The 14,392-nt window shown below is 61.1% G+C and overlaps 1 protein-coding gene across 1 annotated transcript in view; it reads right to left on the reverse strand.

Moving 5' to 3' along the window:
* Positions 1 to 13,176, reverse strand: part of FBN3 (fibrillin 3) — a 63,288-nt gene extending 50,112 nt beyond the window's left edge. The window contains exons 1-14 of the mRNA XM_070622884.1: positions 13,040 to 13,176; positions 11,125 to 11,338; positions 10,926 to 11,008; positions 10,292 to 10,390; positions 10,040 to 10,135; positions 9,711 to 9,806; positions 7,756 to 7,953; positions 7,520 to 7,645; positions 7,269 to 7,394; positions 3,634 to 3,786; positions 3,348 to 3,530; positions 2,874 to 3,017; positions 2,681 to 2,800; positions 2,421 to 2,546 (exon numbers count right to left, since the gene is read on the reverse strand). Coding sequence (XP_070478985.1) covers positions 2,421 to 2,546; positions 2,681 to 2,800; positions 2,874 to 3,017; positions 3,348 to 3,530; positions 3,634 to 3,786; positions 7,269 to 7,394; positions 7,520 to 7,645; positions 7,756 to 7,953; positions 9,711 to 9,806; positions 10,040 to 10,135; positions 10,292 to 10,390; positions 10,926 to 11,008; positions 11,125 to 11,270 — 1,696 coding nt within the window. The 5' untranslated portion in view covers positions 11,271 to 11,338; positions 13,040 to 13,176. The remainder of the gene's footprint in view (positions 1 to 2,420; positions 2,547 to 2,680; positions 2,801 to 2,873; positions 3,018 to 3,347; positions 3,531 to 3,633; positions 3,787 to 7,268; positions 7,395 to 7,519; positions 7,646 to 7,755; positions 7,954 to 9,710; positions 9,807 to 10,039; positions 10,136 to 10,291; positions 10,391 to 10,925; positions 11,009 to 11,124; positions 11,339 to 13,039) is intronic.
* Positions 13,177 to 14,392: the final 1,216 nt, after the last annotated feature.

A 14,392-nucleotide genomic window follows, 5' to 3' on the forward strand; every position in this document is an offset into this window, starting at 1 on the left:
CGGGGCTCCCTGCTCACATCTGTATCTTCCACCCTGGCACGTGTCAGCGCTCGGTAAATATTGTTCAAAGCTGACTAAGGGAGGTGGTAGCCATGCAACACTGCACTATGTGCCACCGCATTGTTCCCTTAAAAATGGCTGAAATGGTAAATGTGTATATTTTGCCACAATAAAAAAACGCAAAAAAAAAAATTCCAAGAATAAATGAGGTCATGGGGCACGACATTGTGAAATGCACTAAATGCCACTGAATTGTTCCCTTAAAAAGGGTGAAAGTGGTAAGTTTTGTGCTATATATATTTTGCTGTAAAAAACTTTTGAATAAACGAGGTGGTGTGTGTACAACATTGGGAATGTGCTAAATGCCACCACATTGTGCACTTGAAAATGCTATGTGGGGCCCGGCCCCGTGGCCCAGTGGTTAAGTTCTCGCGCTCCGCTTTGGTGGCTCAGGATTTCGCCCGTTTGGATCCTGGGCACGGACATGGCACCGTTCATCAGGCCATGCCGAGGCGGCGTCCCACATGCCACAACCAGAAGGACCTACAACTAGAATATACACAACTATGTACTGGGGGGCTTTGGGGAGAAGAAGAAGAAGAAAAAAAAATTTGCAACAGATGTTAGCTCAGGTGCCAATCTTTTTTTTTTTTTAAAGATTTTATTTTTTCCTTTTTCTCCCCAAAGCCCCCCAGTACATAGTTGTATATTCTTCGTTGTGGGTCCTTCTAGTTGTGGCATGTGGGACGCTGCCTCAGCGTGGTTTGATGAGCAGTGCCATGTCGGTGCCCAGGATTTGAACCAACGAAACACTGGGCCACCTGCAGCGGAGCGCACGAACTTAACCACTCGGCCACGGGGCCAGCTCCTCAGGTGCCAATCTTTAAAAAAAAAAAAAAAAAAAAAGCTATGCATATTTTGCTGTACACACACAAAAAAACCGGAATAAATGAGGTTGTGGTCGCACAAACATTGGGAATTACTAAAGGCCACTAAATTGTTCACTTTGAAGTGATTCAGTTGATCTTGTGTGAATCTCACCTTATTTAAAATAGTCTAAAGGAAGGTGGTAGGTGCAGAAATGAGTTAATTATCAAAGTATCAGTTTTGAGGGGCCGGCCCAGTGTTGCAGCGGTTAAGTTCGCACGTTACGCTTCGGCGGCCCAGGGTTCACTGGTTCAGATCCCGGGTGCGGACATGGCACCACTTGGCAAGCCATGCTGTGGCAGGTGTCCCACATATAAAGTAGAGGAAGATGGGCACAGATGTTAGCTCAGGGCCAGTCTTCTTCAGCAAAAAGAGAAAGATTGGCAGCAGATGTTAGCTCAGGGCTGATCTTCCTCAAAAAAAACGTATCCGTTTTGAACAATACAGGATTGTGCCCAAAAAGAAAAGAAAAAGAAATGAACAATTGAAAGATCCCCACAAAAACGTGTACGTGAATGTTCATAGCAGCGTTATCCATAATCGCAAAAAGTGGAGAAGACCCAAATGTCCATCAACTGATGAAAAGATAAAAACAATGGTTCACCCACACACTGGAATACTACGCAGCCACGAAAAGGAGTGAAGCCCTGACACACGCTACAGCGTGGACGGACCTTGAAAACACCATGCTCAGTGGAAGAAATCAGTCATAAAAAGCCACATAGCATGTGATTCCACTTACACGAAACGCCCAGAACAGGCAAATCCACAGAGACAGAAAGCCAATTGATTAGCCTAGTGCCCAGGGCCGGGGAGGGGAGGGAGAGAAGATTCTGGAATGACTACTAATGGAGATGAGATGATAATGATATTCTAAACTTAGATTTCGGTGCTGCTTGTACAACTCTGAATATACTAGAAGCCATTGAATTGCACACTTTCAATGACTACCTTCACGGCATGTGAATTATATACCAATAAAGATGCTTAAAAAGGTTTTTAAAAATGAATGAATGAATAAATAATGAAAGAATGCAGAAACGAGAAAATCCTTCCTGTTAAGGGAGGACTTGAAGGCAGGTCTCCGCAGACAAGGTGACAGAAGAGAATAAAGGGGGTCCCAGAGTGCCCCACAAGCTATGGTACCCCGGATGCCGTAGCCTATGAGCAGGGCGCTCTCCATGGTCCTGATCCCATCTCTCTGGGGTGGGGGGCACCTCGTGGGACAGGAGAGGGGGTGTGCCTCAGGCTCAGGATCAGACAGCCCTTCCCAGGGTGCATGGAGTGAATTCAGGGAGGGGGGAACGAAGAAGCGAACCAGAGGTGGACACAAGAAAAACCTCAGCTCGGCTGGCTGGGCTCAGAGGGTGAGCAGAGAATTGATCGTGGGGAGGGAGGCGGGTGACAGAGCAGCACAGAAGATGCAAGGGGGCCCTCGAAGACAGCCCGTGGGGCCCAGAAGCCCCCTACACACCCACCCACCCCCAACTCACCCACACAGCTCTTGCCATCAGGGCTGAGCTCGAAGCCTGCGTTGCAGATGCACTGGAAGCTGCCCTCCACGTTGACGCAGCGGCCGTGCTGGCACAGGCCACTGCTGACAACGCACTCATCCACGTCTGCGGGGAGGGAGGCGGGCAGTCAGCAGGTGCCCCGCCCCTCGGCTCGGCCCTAATTCAGGTGGCAGACAAAGGATGCCCCCCACCCCCGGCCAGGCCCCATGTCGTCCCCACCCTCCGATGGCCGGCCGTACCCACGCACGCCTGCTTGGTGAGCGTGGCCTGGAAACCCTCATGGCACCCGCAGTGGTAGGAGCCGGGGGTGTTGACGCAGTCTCCGTGGCGGCAGGGGCTGCTGGCACATTCGTCCACATCTGCGGGCAGAGGACCCTGAGCCCCAGCCAGGTAGGGTGCAGCTACCTGCCCCCCAGCCCGGCCACCACTCACCGATGCACTCGCCGCGAACATCCTGTGTGTAGCCCACGTGACACTCGCAGCGGTAGCTGGACGGGGTGGGCAGGCAGCGGCCGTGGAGACACAGGTTGGTGAAGTGTCGGCAGATGTCGATTGTCTGGTTCAGTGTGGCCGTCCCTGCCGTGAGGCCAGCGGGGGCACCTGAGCATCGGCCACCCCACCCCGGGCCCTGAGTCTGGGCCTTGCCTCTGGGCTCAGACCCCCACTCTGAGGCCTGGACCCTGCCTCCTATGTCCAGGCTTTCCCACTTCAGCCCAGAGTCCTGCCCTAGATTCAGACCCCCACCCTGAGCCCAGACCCCCAGCCATGGCCCAAACCCTGACTTTGAGGCCCAGGTCCCCAACCTCCTCCCACCCCCAGACCACTGTGGGTACTTTCACCCCTACTGCCCAGGCCTGGATCCCCCTCCCGGGTCTAGGACCCCTCCTCCCAGGTCCCAGGCCTCACCAATGTTGGCATCGCCGAGGCCCAGGCTGGGAACCCCATGCCCATTGGAGCCGTGGGGGCTGTGCCGCGCTGGCCCAAGGCCGGGACCCACGCCGTTGGATCCGAAGCCAGGAAGGCCAGGGAAGGGTCCAGGGTAGGAGGGCAGCAGAGGGAAACCCTGCACGCACAGTCGCTGGAACTCTTCTGCGAGGAAGCAAGGTTTGAGGCCAGCCCCCAGCATGTCCCGGGGCCCCAACCTGCAGGCGGGGGGCAGAGGAAGGCGAGAGGCAGCCCCCCCTCCACTCACCAGAGCCCCGCGGAGGACACAGCTCAGGGGCCGGGCCAGCCGCCCAGCACCTGCCCTTGTCGCAGCAACACTGCCTGTGAGTGTAGTGGCCGGCGAGGTCCCCGGCACAGCGGCCCGTAATCAGCGCCGAGAAGCAGGTGCCGGCCCGGTGGTCTGCAACCGAAGTGGGGCGGATCAGTTACCGGACCTGGGTTCTGATTCCAGCTCCACCAACACTGCCCGCAGGACAGGTCTCCTTGCCTCCCTGTGCCTCAGCTTCCCCATCCGTGGAATGGGGATGCTCAGAGCACTCACCTCACCTGGGGAAAGTGACGCCCACGTGAAAAGTGGAGCATATCGTGTCTGGCACGTGGCCGATGCTCACTGAGTGACACTTTTTATTACCAAGCTTTCCAAATTACCCCAGGGAGATAGATTTGGGCTCATTCACGCAAGAGCATCCCCAAAACGCAAGCTTGCACTGGTCGTGAGCTCCCCGTCACTGTGGGTATTCAACCACACTGAGGAAAAACTCTTGGTTTGGGGGCTTCCCTGGTGGGAGGTCAGGCTGGACGCTCAGGTGGGGATGCCAGGATCCACAGCTGTGTGTGCCTGCCTGCCAGCCCTGGGCATCCCGGGGAAACCTAAGAGGCTGTGAAACTGAGAAGGAACCCCGATAGTGGATTGATGGCTGCAGCCCCTGGGGAGACTGAGGCAGACGCCCATCAGGTATGAGAAGCACGGTCCCTCTTCTACTTTCCACTGTTCCCTCGAGCCCGGCTTTGTGCGGTGATCAGATTTCTGAGGCCCTGACTCAAAGAGCATATTTTTAGGTTTAAAATCCCATAGATCTTGGCTGGGGGCCCGCCGTGGAGAAACCCCTCCCACTAGCTGGGAGGGCCGCTGCCCGCCGCTGTTGCCCTGCCCCAGGCTGAGAAACCACGCAAACTCTTCCCGCCTCCCCGGCCCCACTCTGTGCACCTGGGGACATCCCAGCTGCCCGTGTGGGAGTCGGGGTTCTGCACTCCTGGCACCAGCCCTGAGCTCTCGACGGGGGCTGGGCTTCCCAGACGGGGAGAGGTCAACAGACTCGTTCAAGGTCACACAACTGCTGAAGGGCAAGGGAGGATGGGAGGCCAGACCAGCAAACCCCAGGGGACCTGACCAGGTGGCTGCCTCTCCAGTAGGAAAGACAGAGACAGAGCAGAAGAATTTCAACAAACACGATGCTGCCGCTGCTTTTTAAGCATCCGCTGTGATCAGGCCTGGCCAGGCGGCCACAGCCCCAACGCCACCGTTCCCCTGTCTCGGTGAACGTGTACTGAGCATCCACAATATCCAGCCCCAGGCAAATCGCTCCACCAACTGTACTTGCCCCTCTGCACGACTCCATGAGGTAGGGACTGCCTGTGTGCCCATTTTACAGAGGAGGAAGCTGAGGCACAGAGAAGCTATGTCATTTGTCCCACGTCATAGAGTTTGTGGGCAGCTCGGGTGGCACTCAACACCGGGGACTGAATCCCAAGCCCATGTTTGGAGGCAACCTGACTTTGGTTGAAATCCAGCCTCCGCTGTTCCATAGCTGGGAGAAGTACCCCCAGGCTGGGGGACGTGCCCAGAGGGGTCCTCCATGCCCGCCACGGTGGCCCCCAGAGGTGGAGGAATAGAAGATCTGGTGCTGGCCACAGCACACGGGCAGAACTCCAAACACAATACCCCAGCCCTGCCTGGTGGAGGCCCAGCCCGAGGCGGGTGGGTGCTGGGGAACTGCCAAGCCCCCTCCTCCCAATGCAGGACTCTGCCCAGCCCCTCTCACGAGTGTGCATACTCCGGGTCCCTTCGCCCTGTGGGCCGCTGGCAACTTCTAAAGTCTAACGACCAGCTCATCAAGACAGCAGGACAGGGAGTGAGAGCCCAAGGGTCCCCCCGCCCGGGCCAGGCGGGGTGTGGGGCATCACAGGAGGGTGGGCACTCAGGGGGAGGGACAGCCCAGAGGACCCCACGGCGGCTGGGGGTCTGGGGAGCTGGGTGTGGACACCTGTCTGTTCTGGACTTGCTGAGCTGGCTCAAACAAACCCCTCTCTTGGCCTCAGTTTCCCTATCTCAAACACAAGGGTGTGGGGGGAGATGCATGAGCCTAAAAACTCCTTGGGAGGGGAAAGAGAAATGTAGAGACAGGGGTCTAGAGAGGCCATTGGGCAGAAAGGCATGGAGATGGCGGCTAGACGACCAGAGGGAACAGAGAGTGGATGATAAAGGACCAGAGGGGCACAGAGGTCGATGATAAAGGACCAGAGGGGCACAGAGGTGGGTGATAAAGGACCAGAGGGGCACAGAGGTCGACGATAAAGGACCAGAGGGGCACAGAGGTGGATGATAAAGGACCAGAGGGGCACAGAGGTGGATGGTAAAGGACCAGAGGGGCACAGAGGTCGACGATAAAGGACCAGAGGGGCACAGAGGTGGGTGATAAAGGACCAGAGGGGCACAGAGGTCGGTGATAAAGGACCAGAGGGGCACAGAGGTGGGTGATAAAGGACCAGAGGGGCACAGAGGTCGGTGATAAAGGACCAGAGGGGCACAGAGGTGGGTGATAAAGGACCAGAGGGGCACAGAGGTCGGTGACAAAGGACCAGAGGGGCACAGAGGTGGGTGATAAAGGACCAGAGGGGCACAGAGGTCGGTGATAAAGGACCAGAGGGGCACAGAGGTGGGTGATAAAGGACCAGAGGGGCACAGAGGTCGGTGACAAAGGACCAGAGGGGCACAGAGGTGGGTGATAAAGGACCAGAGGGGCACAGAGGTGGATGGTAAAGGACCAGAACAGCACAGAGATGAAAACTAGAGGTAAGAGAGGCACAGAGATGAGGCTGGACGACCAAACGGGCATAGAGATGGAGGCTAGAGCGTCAGAGGGGCACAGAGGTGGAGGCTAGATGACCAGAGGGGCACAGAGATGGAGGTTGGATGACCAGAGGGGAATAGAGATGGAGGCTAGAGGGTCAGAGGCGCACAGAGGTGGAGTCTAGACGACCAGAGGGGCACAGAGGTGGAGGCTAGACGACCAGAGGGGCACAGAGGTGGAGTCTAGACGACCAGAGGGGCACAGAGGTGGAGGCTAGACGACCAGAGGGGCACAGAGGTGGAGGCTAGACGACCAGAGGGGCACAGAGGTGGAGGCTAGACGACCAGAGGGGCACAGAGGTGGAGGCTAGATGACAGAGGGAGGCTGGAGGGTCAGGAGGGCACAGAGATGGAGCTAGACAAGCAGAGAGGCATAGAGATGAAAGCTAGAGGGTCAGAGGGGCATAGAGGCAGGGGGCCAGAGAGGCCAGAGAGGCAGCCAGTGGGCCAGAAGAGCCTAGAATCTGAGAGGCAGAGGGGCGCAGGGAGGTGGGCAGTGCAGCCGAGAGGCCAGCCAGGGGATGAGAGAGCTAAAGGGCATGGAGATGGAGGGCCAAAGGGCGCGAGACTGGGGTCCAGAGAGCGCAAAGCCTAATGGGTAGGGAGGCCAGATGCCAGAGGGATGGAAACCAGGATCCAAACAAGACAGAGGGACATAGAGATCGGAGGGCTAGCAGGGCCCGAGGGTTGCAGAGAGAGATGCGCGAGGGGCCGGTCTGGCCGCCGTCTGCCCTCCAGCGCCCTCGGCTCACCCAGGCAGCGGGTGCCGTCCAGGTTGCTGGCAAACCCACGGGGACAGGTGCACACGTAGCTCCCGACTGTGTTGGTGCAGTCGCCCCCAGAGCAGAGGCCCGGCACCCTGAGACACTCGTCCACATCTGTGTAGACAGATGCCGCTCAGAGCCGGCCCCCGCCAGCCCCAGCCCACCTCCTCCTTGCAGGGGAGCCTAGGCCACCCAGAGCGCAAAGGAGGGCCCAGTTGGTCCCCCTCCCTGCCGGCCACCTTCACACTTGGCACTGTTTTCACTGAGCAGGTGTCCAGCCGGGCAGCGGCATTCAAAGGAGCCCACAGTGTTGACGCAGCTGCCCCCCTGGCACAGGCCTGGGACAGCCTGGCACTCGTCCACATCTGCAAGGGAATGAGAGGCCCGTCAGAGGGAGGAACCAAGGCCGCCAAGCGCTCCCACTCAGCCCTGGCTCCCAGGACCTCCGGCCCCCCTTCGCTGACCCCCCATTCACCTTGGCAGGCCCCCGTGTGGATATTGGGAATGAAGCCACGGCGACAGGGGTGTGGCTGTGCAGGGCAGAGCTCACACGGGAGGCCCCAGGCCCGGCCTACAGTGGCACAGCAGAGCGCCTTGGTGCAGACGAGGACTGTCAGGTGATGGTGGCACCCCTCGGGGCCCACTTGGCCAAAACAGGGCCCTGTCCGGTAGTCTGCGGGACAGATGGATGTGGGCAGCTGGCCTCCGGCTGCCCCACCCCACAGCCTTCTGCATCTTCATCCCCGCCGCCCCAGCTCACCTGGACCACTGTAGCAACCGCCTTCCCAGCCTCCCTACACCAACACACCAGGCTTTTTCCTGACCACAGCCTTTACTCACGCTGTTCCCCTTCCCTACCTGACAAACTCCTATTCACCCTTCAAAACCCTTTCTCACTAAAGCATTCCCCAACCAACATCCAAGAGAGAGGCCAGGACCTCCGAGCCCACAAAGCCTAGGGCATATCTGGGGACACCCCTCCCCCCCAGGCCCCAACTTTCCTTCAGGCCTGGGTAGGGACCCATGGATGCCTGGCTGGAGAGCCTCTCTCGTCCCTGAGCGCATGCTGGCCCTGCCAGATCTCCCTAAATTTGGGAGAGACCCAGCATCTGCCCAAATGCTCTGGATCCACAACACTACAACCTTGACCCCTGCAGCCAGCAGAAAGTGGTCCCGTCGGTCCCCCCACCGCCATACACGGGCCCAGATGTGACTTCCTGGCTCCATCTTCCAGATGGTTCCAATCAAGGGGCTGGCACTGAACCAAGGGAAGTCCCTCCCAGAAGGAGAGGCCAAAGCCAGGCCCCGGATGGAGGAGGGGCTGCACAGAGACCCCCCGGTCGCCCTGATTCCCTAAGCCAAAATGCTGTGCCCAGAATCTCACCTAATTTACCCAGAACCCTGGATCCCCACTCGCTCCCGCCGAGGCACCCAGCCCTGCCTCCCTCTGGGACCCTCACTGTCCACCACCCACCCGGGCTTCTCCTCTTCCCCCTCCCCACTGAGCCTCACTCCCCCTCAGCCACCGCGACTGCTCCCCCACCATCAGCTCGAATTCCGATTCTGTTTTCTTGTCCAACCCAGTTCCCCAAAACCCACCCTCGAACCCAGGTAACCTCCCAGCCCCTCCGGCTTCTGATTCTTCGCTACCCACCTCCAACCCGGCTCGGCTCCCAGCCACACGCTCCCCACTGAGGTCAGGCCCAGGGCCCAGCCCATACTCGCCATCCTGGGCTCCTTGGCCCCGCCGGGCACTCCGGTGGCTCCCACAGCCCGAGATGCCCCAGCCTGGGCACCCCCAGGGCCACCCGCTCCTGCTCGCTTTCTTCTTCTCAATCCTCTGGGGGCTCCGTTTTTCCTGAGTGCCCTGACATGGCCCTCCTTTCTCCTCCCCTCGAACCTGGACCATCCGCTCAGCTTCAGGCCCCATGGATGGGGCGGCCCCCAAGCCTGGGCGTCCAGCTGCCTCCTGGACCACCCACAGGCTCCTGGGCCAACACTGAGCTTGCGGTCTTCCCCTTTCCTGCCACCCAGTGGCACCACTATCCCCTTGGATTTCAGAGCAGACCTGGGGTCCGTCCTTGCTTCCGTTCCTCCCCTCCCCCTCCCCCACATCCAACTTTTCAAAAGACATCGTTGCTTCCACTGTCTTCATTTTTAGCAACTGCCTCCTCACCCCAACCACCTCAGCCCGTGGGATCACTCTGACAGAGAGGGTGCAATAAAAGGGGGCTTGTCCATCTTATGAACTCCAACTTATCCCTTCCTCCAGGAAGCCCACCCTGACTCCCTTCCTGGAGCAGACTGTTTCTCTGCCATTCACAGCAATGGGGGGCTGGGGAGGTGGAAGGAGGCCAGCTGGACCCTCCCAGGGCCTGGCCAAGTCTCAGGGCTGCCAGGAAGCCCCATCCTTCCCCCCCGGCTTGGTACCTCTCTCACACTGAGGCCCCATGAAGCCGTACACACAGGCGCAGTGGTTCGGCCCGATGCAGCGGCCCCCATTGTGGCAGCCGCGGTCACAGACGGCTGTGGAGGGAAAGGGGAGGTGGTCTGAGGTGCCCCAGTAGCAGAGGGAGCTGGGCCCCGGGCAAGCCCGTCTTCAGCCGGGAATCCCCACGATCTGACCCCAATAATAACACTGTGACGAGTGTGTCCCCTCCAACCCCTAGTCCCAGAAAAATGACCGTGGGTGGTAGGTGGGTGACAGCAGAGACCTGTCCTTTGGGATCCAGGCCCGGGTGTCCGTGGGGGGTACTCACGCTGCCCACACACGGTGCCCGTGTAGCCCCTCTGGCACAGGCAGGACTCCCCCCGGCAGCTGCCGCCGTTCATGCAGCTCACACTGCACGCTGACCCTGAGGATGGGGAGGACGGACACACAGTAAGGGTGCAACAGGCCCCACGACGCACGGGCAAGGCGGCGGGATGAGGAGGGCCCGGCCCGGCTCTGGTCCTGGAGTGGAACCAGCCCGGGCTCCCAGTGGCATCCAGAAACTTCCACCCTCGCTCACCTCGGCTCCCTGCGCAGCTGGGGGCTAGCGTCCCGTCGGCACAGGCGCACAGGTTGGGCCGCGAGCAGAAGCCCTCGCCGCAGGCGTGCCTACAGACAGCTGGCACGGGCGGAGCGGGCGACCATCAAGGCCTGGCCCCGAAGGCGGCACCATCCCCCCCTCCCGTCGGCGCCCAGGGCGAAGCTTCGAGTCTCTGCTGAGCCATCGAGCCATCACGACAGATGGGGCAGAACGGCCGGAGAGAGGGGCCAGGGGAGAAGCTCAAGATGCTCGGGCATCGGCCGTGGTGGCCAAGGGGCCCTCCTGGGGAGTGGAGTCAGATTCTAGAGATGGGGGATGGGAGACAGACTGAGAGACAGAGATGAGGAGAGACAGAGAGAGAGAGACCAAGAGAGAAAGAGACAGGCAGAGAGAGAGAGACAGACAGACAGGCAGACAGACACAGAGAGGCTGGAAGGCAAAGAAATGAAGGGCAGGGGGGCCTGGGAGCCAGACGACAGCAAGGGCCATTCCTGAGGTTCATGCAAGCACCCCAGCCAACGTCCTGTGACCCGGGCTGGTCCTGCCCGCAGGTGGGGGAGCTGCCCCGTGCCCCCATCCTGCGCCCCCTCCTCCAGAAGGCAGCACCACTCACGCACGACACACTGGTTCCCGCCGGGCAGCGTCCTCCAGCCGGGACAGCAGTAGGCGTGGAAGCGAGAGCCACACACATTCGGCCTTTGGGAGAGCGTGGCACGGCAGGTGAGCCCCTGCCCAGCTGGGTGTCCCCTGGGCCTCATCCTCGGCCCCCCACCCCCAACCCGGGGCTTCTCAGCATCCCAGGTACCACGCACCCCTGCAAGATGCTTGGGCTGCCGCGCCTGCGCACACGTCCTGGACCTGCAGCCTCCGCCGCCCCGTCCCAGCGGCCCCAGACACCCGCCACGCACGACAGGGCCGTCCAAGCCAGCAGGAGCGGAGCCAGGGGGCCCCAGGCCATGGTGAAAGCGCCAGCCCCTCGCCTTGCCAAGCACAGACCCTCCAGAACCACGACGCGTCTCCTGGAGGCTGCAGAGAAGAAGCAAGAGTGAACCCCAGCAGAAGGCCCTGGGCTTGGCCACAGGGCACACAGGAGAATGGGGAGCAGCTGGATGGAGAAACCCAGGCCCCACCGCAGAAGCCTCCGACCGACCCTGCCCCGGGAGCAGGTGAACAGTCAGGGAAGGCTTCTCAGAGGAGGCGTGATGTCTCAGAGAGGGAGTTAAACAAGAGAGGGGTGCTGCAGCAGAGCGCACAGCAGAGCAGAGGCAAGAAGGTCGGGGACCACAGAGCGGACGGGAGACGGGGACAGAGGCCAGTGTTGCAAGAGTGCAAGTGTGCAATGGAGCTTCTACTTGTAGGTTAAGAACGATGGAGAGCCCTCGAAGGGCTTTAAGTGGGAGCAACAAGGGCACAGGGGCTGTGTGACAGAGTAGGGAGGGCTGTAGGGGCCCCAGCGGCAGCGTGCAGGTGGGGAGCCCGGGCTGGCGTCCAGATGAGAGCGGGCAGAGCTGGTGGCTGATTCGCAGGGCGGCGGGAAGCCTCGAGGGGGCGGGCTGAGCAGGGAGGGAGGGGTTGGGAGACAGGGGGACGCATGGACCTTCTGAGCAGGGGCACCAGGCGGAGGCTGGGACCTCCCAACGGACAGCACGCGCCTCCGCCCACCAGGGAAGGGACGGCTTTGTGCCCATTTCACTGACGGGCAGACTGAGGCCCTCACGAGCTTAGTGCGGGGCTGAGCGCGGGCTGAGCCCTGGCAGAGGGGAGGGACGTGAAGAGGATCCGCCCCGACCCCCAGGAGGGGGGCGGCTCTCTCCTGGACCTGCAAGGTTGGGAGGGAGGAGGTGAGGACAGGGCCGCTCCTGGTGCCGGAGAGGACCAGGCAAAGCTTAGGAGGATGGAAGCTGAATACTTAAGGAACAGAAGGCAGACCAAGTGGCCTTCTGGGGCCCCTTTGGGGTCCCAGTTTCCAGGCCAGGGAGAAGAATTGGGTCTGGCTGAGGGGCATGCTGTGTGCCCTTGGGCCCGTGGCTGCCCCTCTCTGGGCCTTGGGATGACAGGAGAGCCCGACCAGGTGGCCCCAAGGTCCTCGGAGAAGGGGGAGACCCTTGTCAACTTAAGCGGGGAGGCAGGAGAGAGCCGGCCCGGCTGGAGAGGGGCAGCGGCTTCTTGCTTCCAAGCTGTCCAGGCGGGTCCGCGCTCCCGGGACGCCTTCTCCAGGCGCAGCCTCAGAGCCCACGGGGCCTCCTTCCCGGCCCGGCCCGCCTCGCGGACGGGGGTGGGGGTGGGGGGTCTCCGGTTTGGCCGGCCCCGGCCCCCCGCCCTCCCTCCGCCAACCGCGCCCCGGAGTTTGTCGAATGAATGAGCGGGCATGGCGCGCACGGCACGGGCGGGGAGCCGGGGGGCGGCCAGCGGGGGATCCCGGCCTCGGGGGACCAGGAGGGGACCGCGTTCTCACCGGGCAGGGCCGGGGACGCAGGCCCGGGGGCCGCGACCGCGCTGGGCTCCGCCCTCACCTGCGGGTCAGGGCCCGGCCCGACCCCTCCTGCGGGCGCTGGTCCCCGCGCCCCGGGCGGCCCCGAGCGGAGCGCGGAGAGGGGAGGGGGCTGGGCCCGGGGCTGCGGGCCGCGAACAAAGGAACTCGGGCCCCGAGCCCGCCGCGGCCCCTCCGCCGGCCCTGCCGCCCGCCCCTGCGCTCCGGCCCGCGCCCCCGCGCCCCGCGTCACCTACCTGCGGGCCAGCGCGCGGGGTGGCAGGCACGGGGGCGGGCGCGCGGGGCTCCCTCCGCGCCGGGGGCCCGGGGCGGGAGCGCGGAGCCGAGAGGCCGACCCCGCCGCGTTCCCGGCCCAGCGCTGCCACTCGGGGGGAGCGGGGAGCGGGGGGCGGGCGGAGTCGGGGAGGGCGCGTTCGCACCTCGGAGCTCCCGGGGCGGCGGCCGGGGGCGCAGAGCTCGGGCTAGGGGAGGGGCCGGGAGCTGGGGGAGGGCGCGGGGCGCCGGTGGAACTGGGGGGGCTGGAGGGACCGGGGAGCGCAGGGCGGGGCGGGGCGGGGGCCGACGCGCGATGGGGACTCGCGGTGGAGGGAACCGCGTTGTGGGAGAGAATCGAGCTGGAGGTGGCCCTGAGGCGGGGCTCCCATCGCGGGCGGCCTGGAGGAAGGAGGGCCGGGAGGTCCCGGGACTCACCTGGGAGGCCCTCCCACCTCCTCCCAGGATGCCTTCCTCAGGCAGAGAGAATTCCAAGGGTGACTTGGGAACCTCACCTGGCGCCTGGAGCCTGGAGTCTTGACTAAACTAAGATCCTGAAACCCCTAAAAGTGTAGGCAAAACGTTGGGCCGAGATGCATTTCCTGGGGAGAAGTGCCACCGTTTTCATCTGACTCTCAACATGAAGAGTTTAAGAATCCAAAAGGTCTAGACTTTCTGAGCCTCAGTTTCTCCCATGTGTCATAGGGGCCAGACTTCAGAATTTCCACCCTCTATCTGGAGTCTACAACCCAAGCAAAACTTCCCAGCTTTCCCTACCACTTTCCACCCGTGAGCCTTAAGGTGGGGATGGGTCAGACACTGTTTGCTGGACCCGAAGCTGTTAGTCCACTCAGTAAACTCCTATCCATCTGGCAAAGCCCAGTTCGAAAATGCCCTCCCCAGCCCTAAATTGCTGGTTCACCCTATTGAATTCCCAAAGCTGATTGTGTTGATCATGCCTCCCTCATAGCACTTCCGGTATGTAATCAATAAAGGTCAGATAACAATTTGAACTAATATTTATTGGGTGCCTATGTGCCAGGCTTGGTGCTGAGAGTTACATACACATTATCTCATTTAATCACCAAAAAAACTCTATGAGGGAGATACACTTAGAATCTCCCAGTGGGGGTCCCAGGAGACAGACCTGGCCTCCACAGTCCCAGGCCAGAGGGAGGGACCCCAGAAGGGGGGAGGGAAAGAGCATTCTGCCCAGGGATGGGAGCCCTGAAGCCTCAGTAGAAAGAAACAATCAGAGAAGTGGAGGGAGGGACCTGCGGTGGAAATAGCACGGGAGGCAAAGGTCTGGAGATGAGAAAGTATGGAACATTCGGGAA

Source organism: Equus przewalskii, chromosome 6, assembly GCF_037783145.1.
Source record: "Equus przewalskii isolate Varuska chromosome 6, EquPr2, whole genome shotgun sequence".
Classification (NCBI taxonomy): domain Eukaryota; kingdom Metazoa; phylum Chordata; class Mammalia; order Perissodactyla; family Equidae; genus Equus; species Equus przewalskii.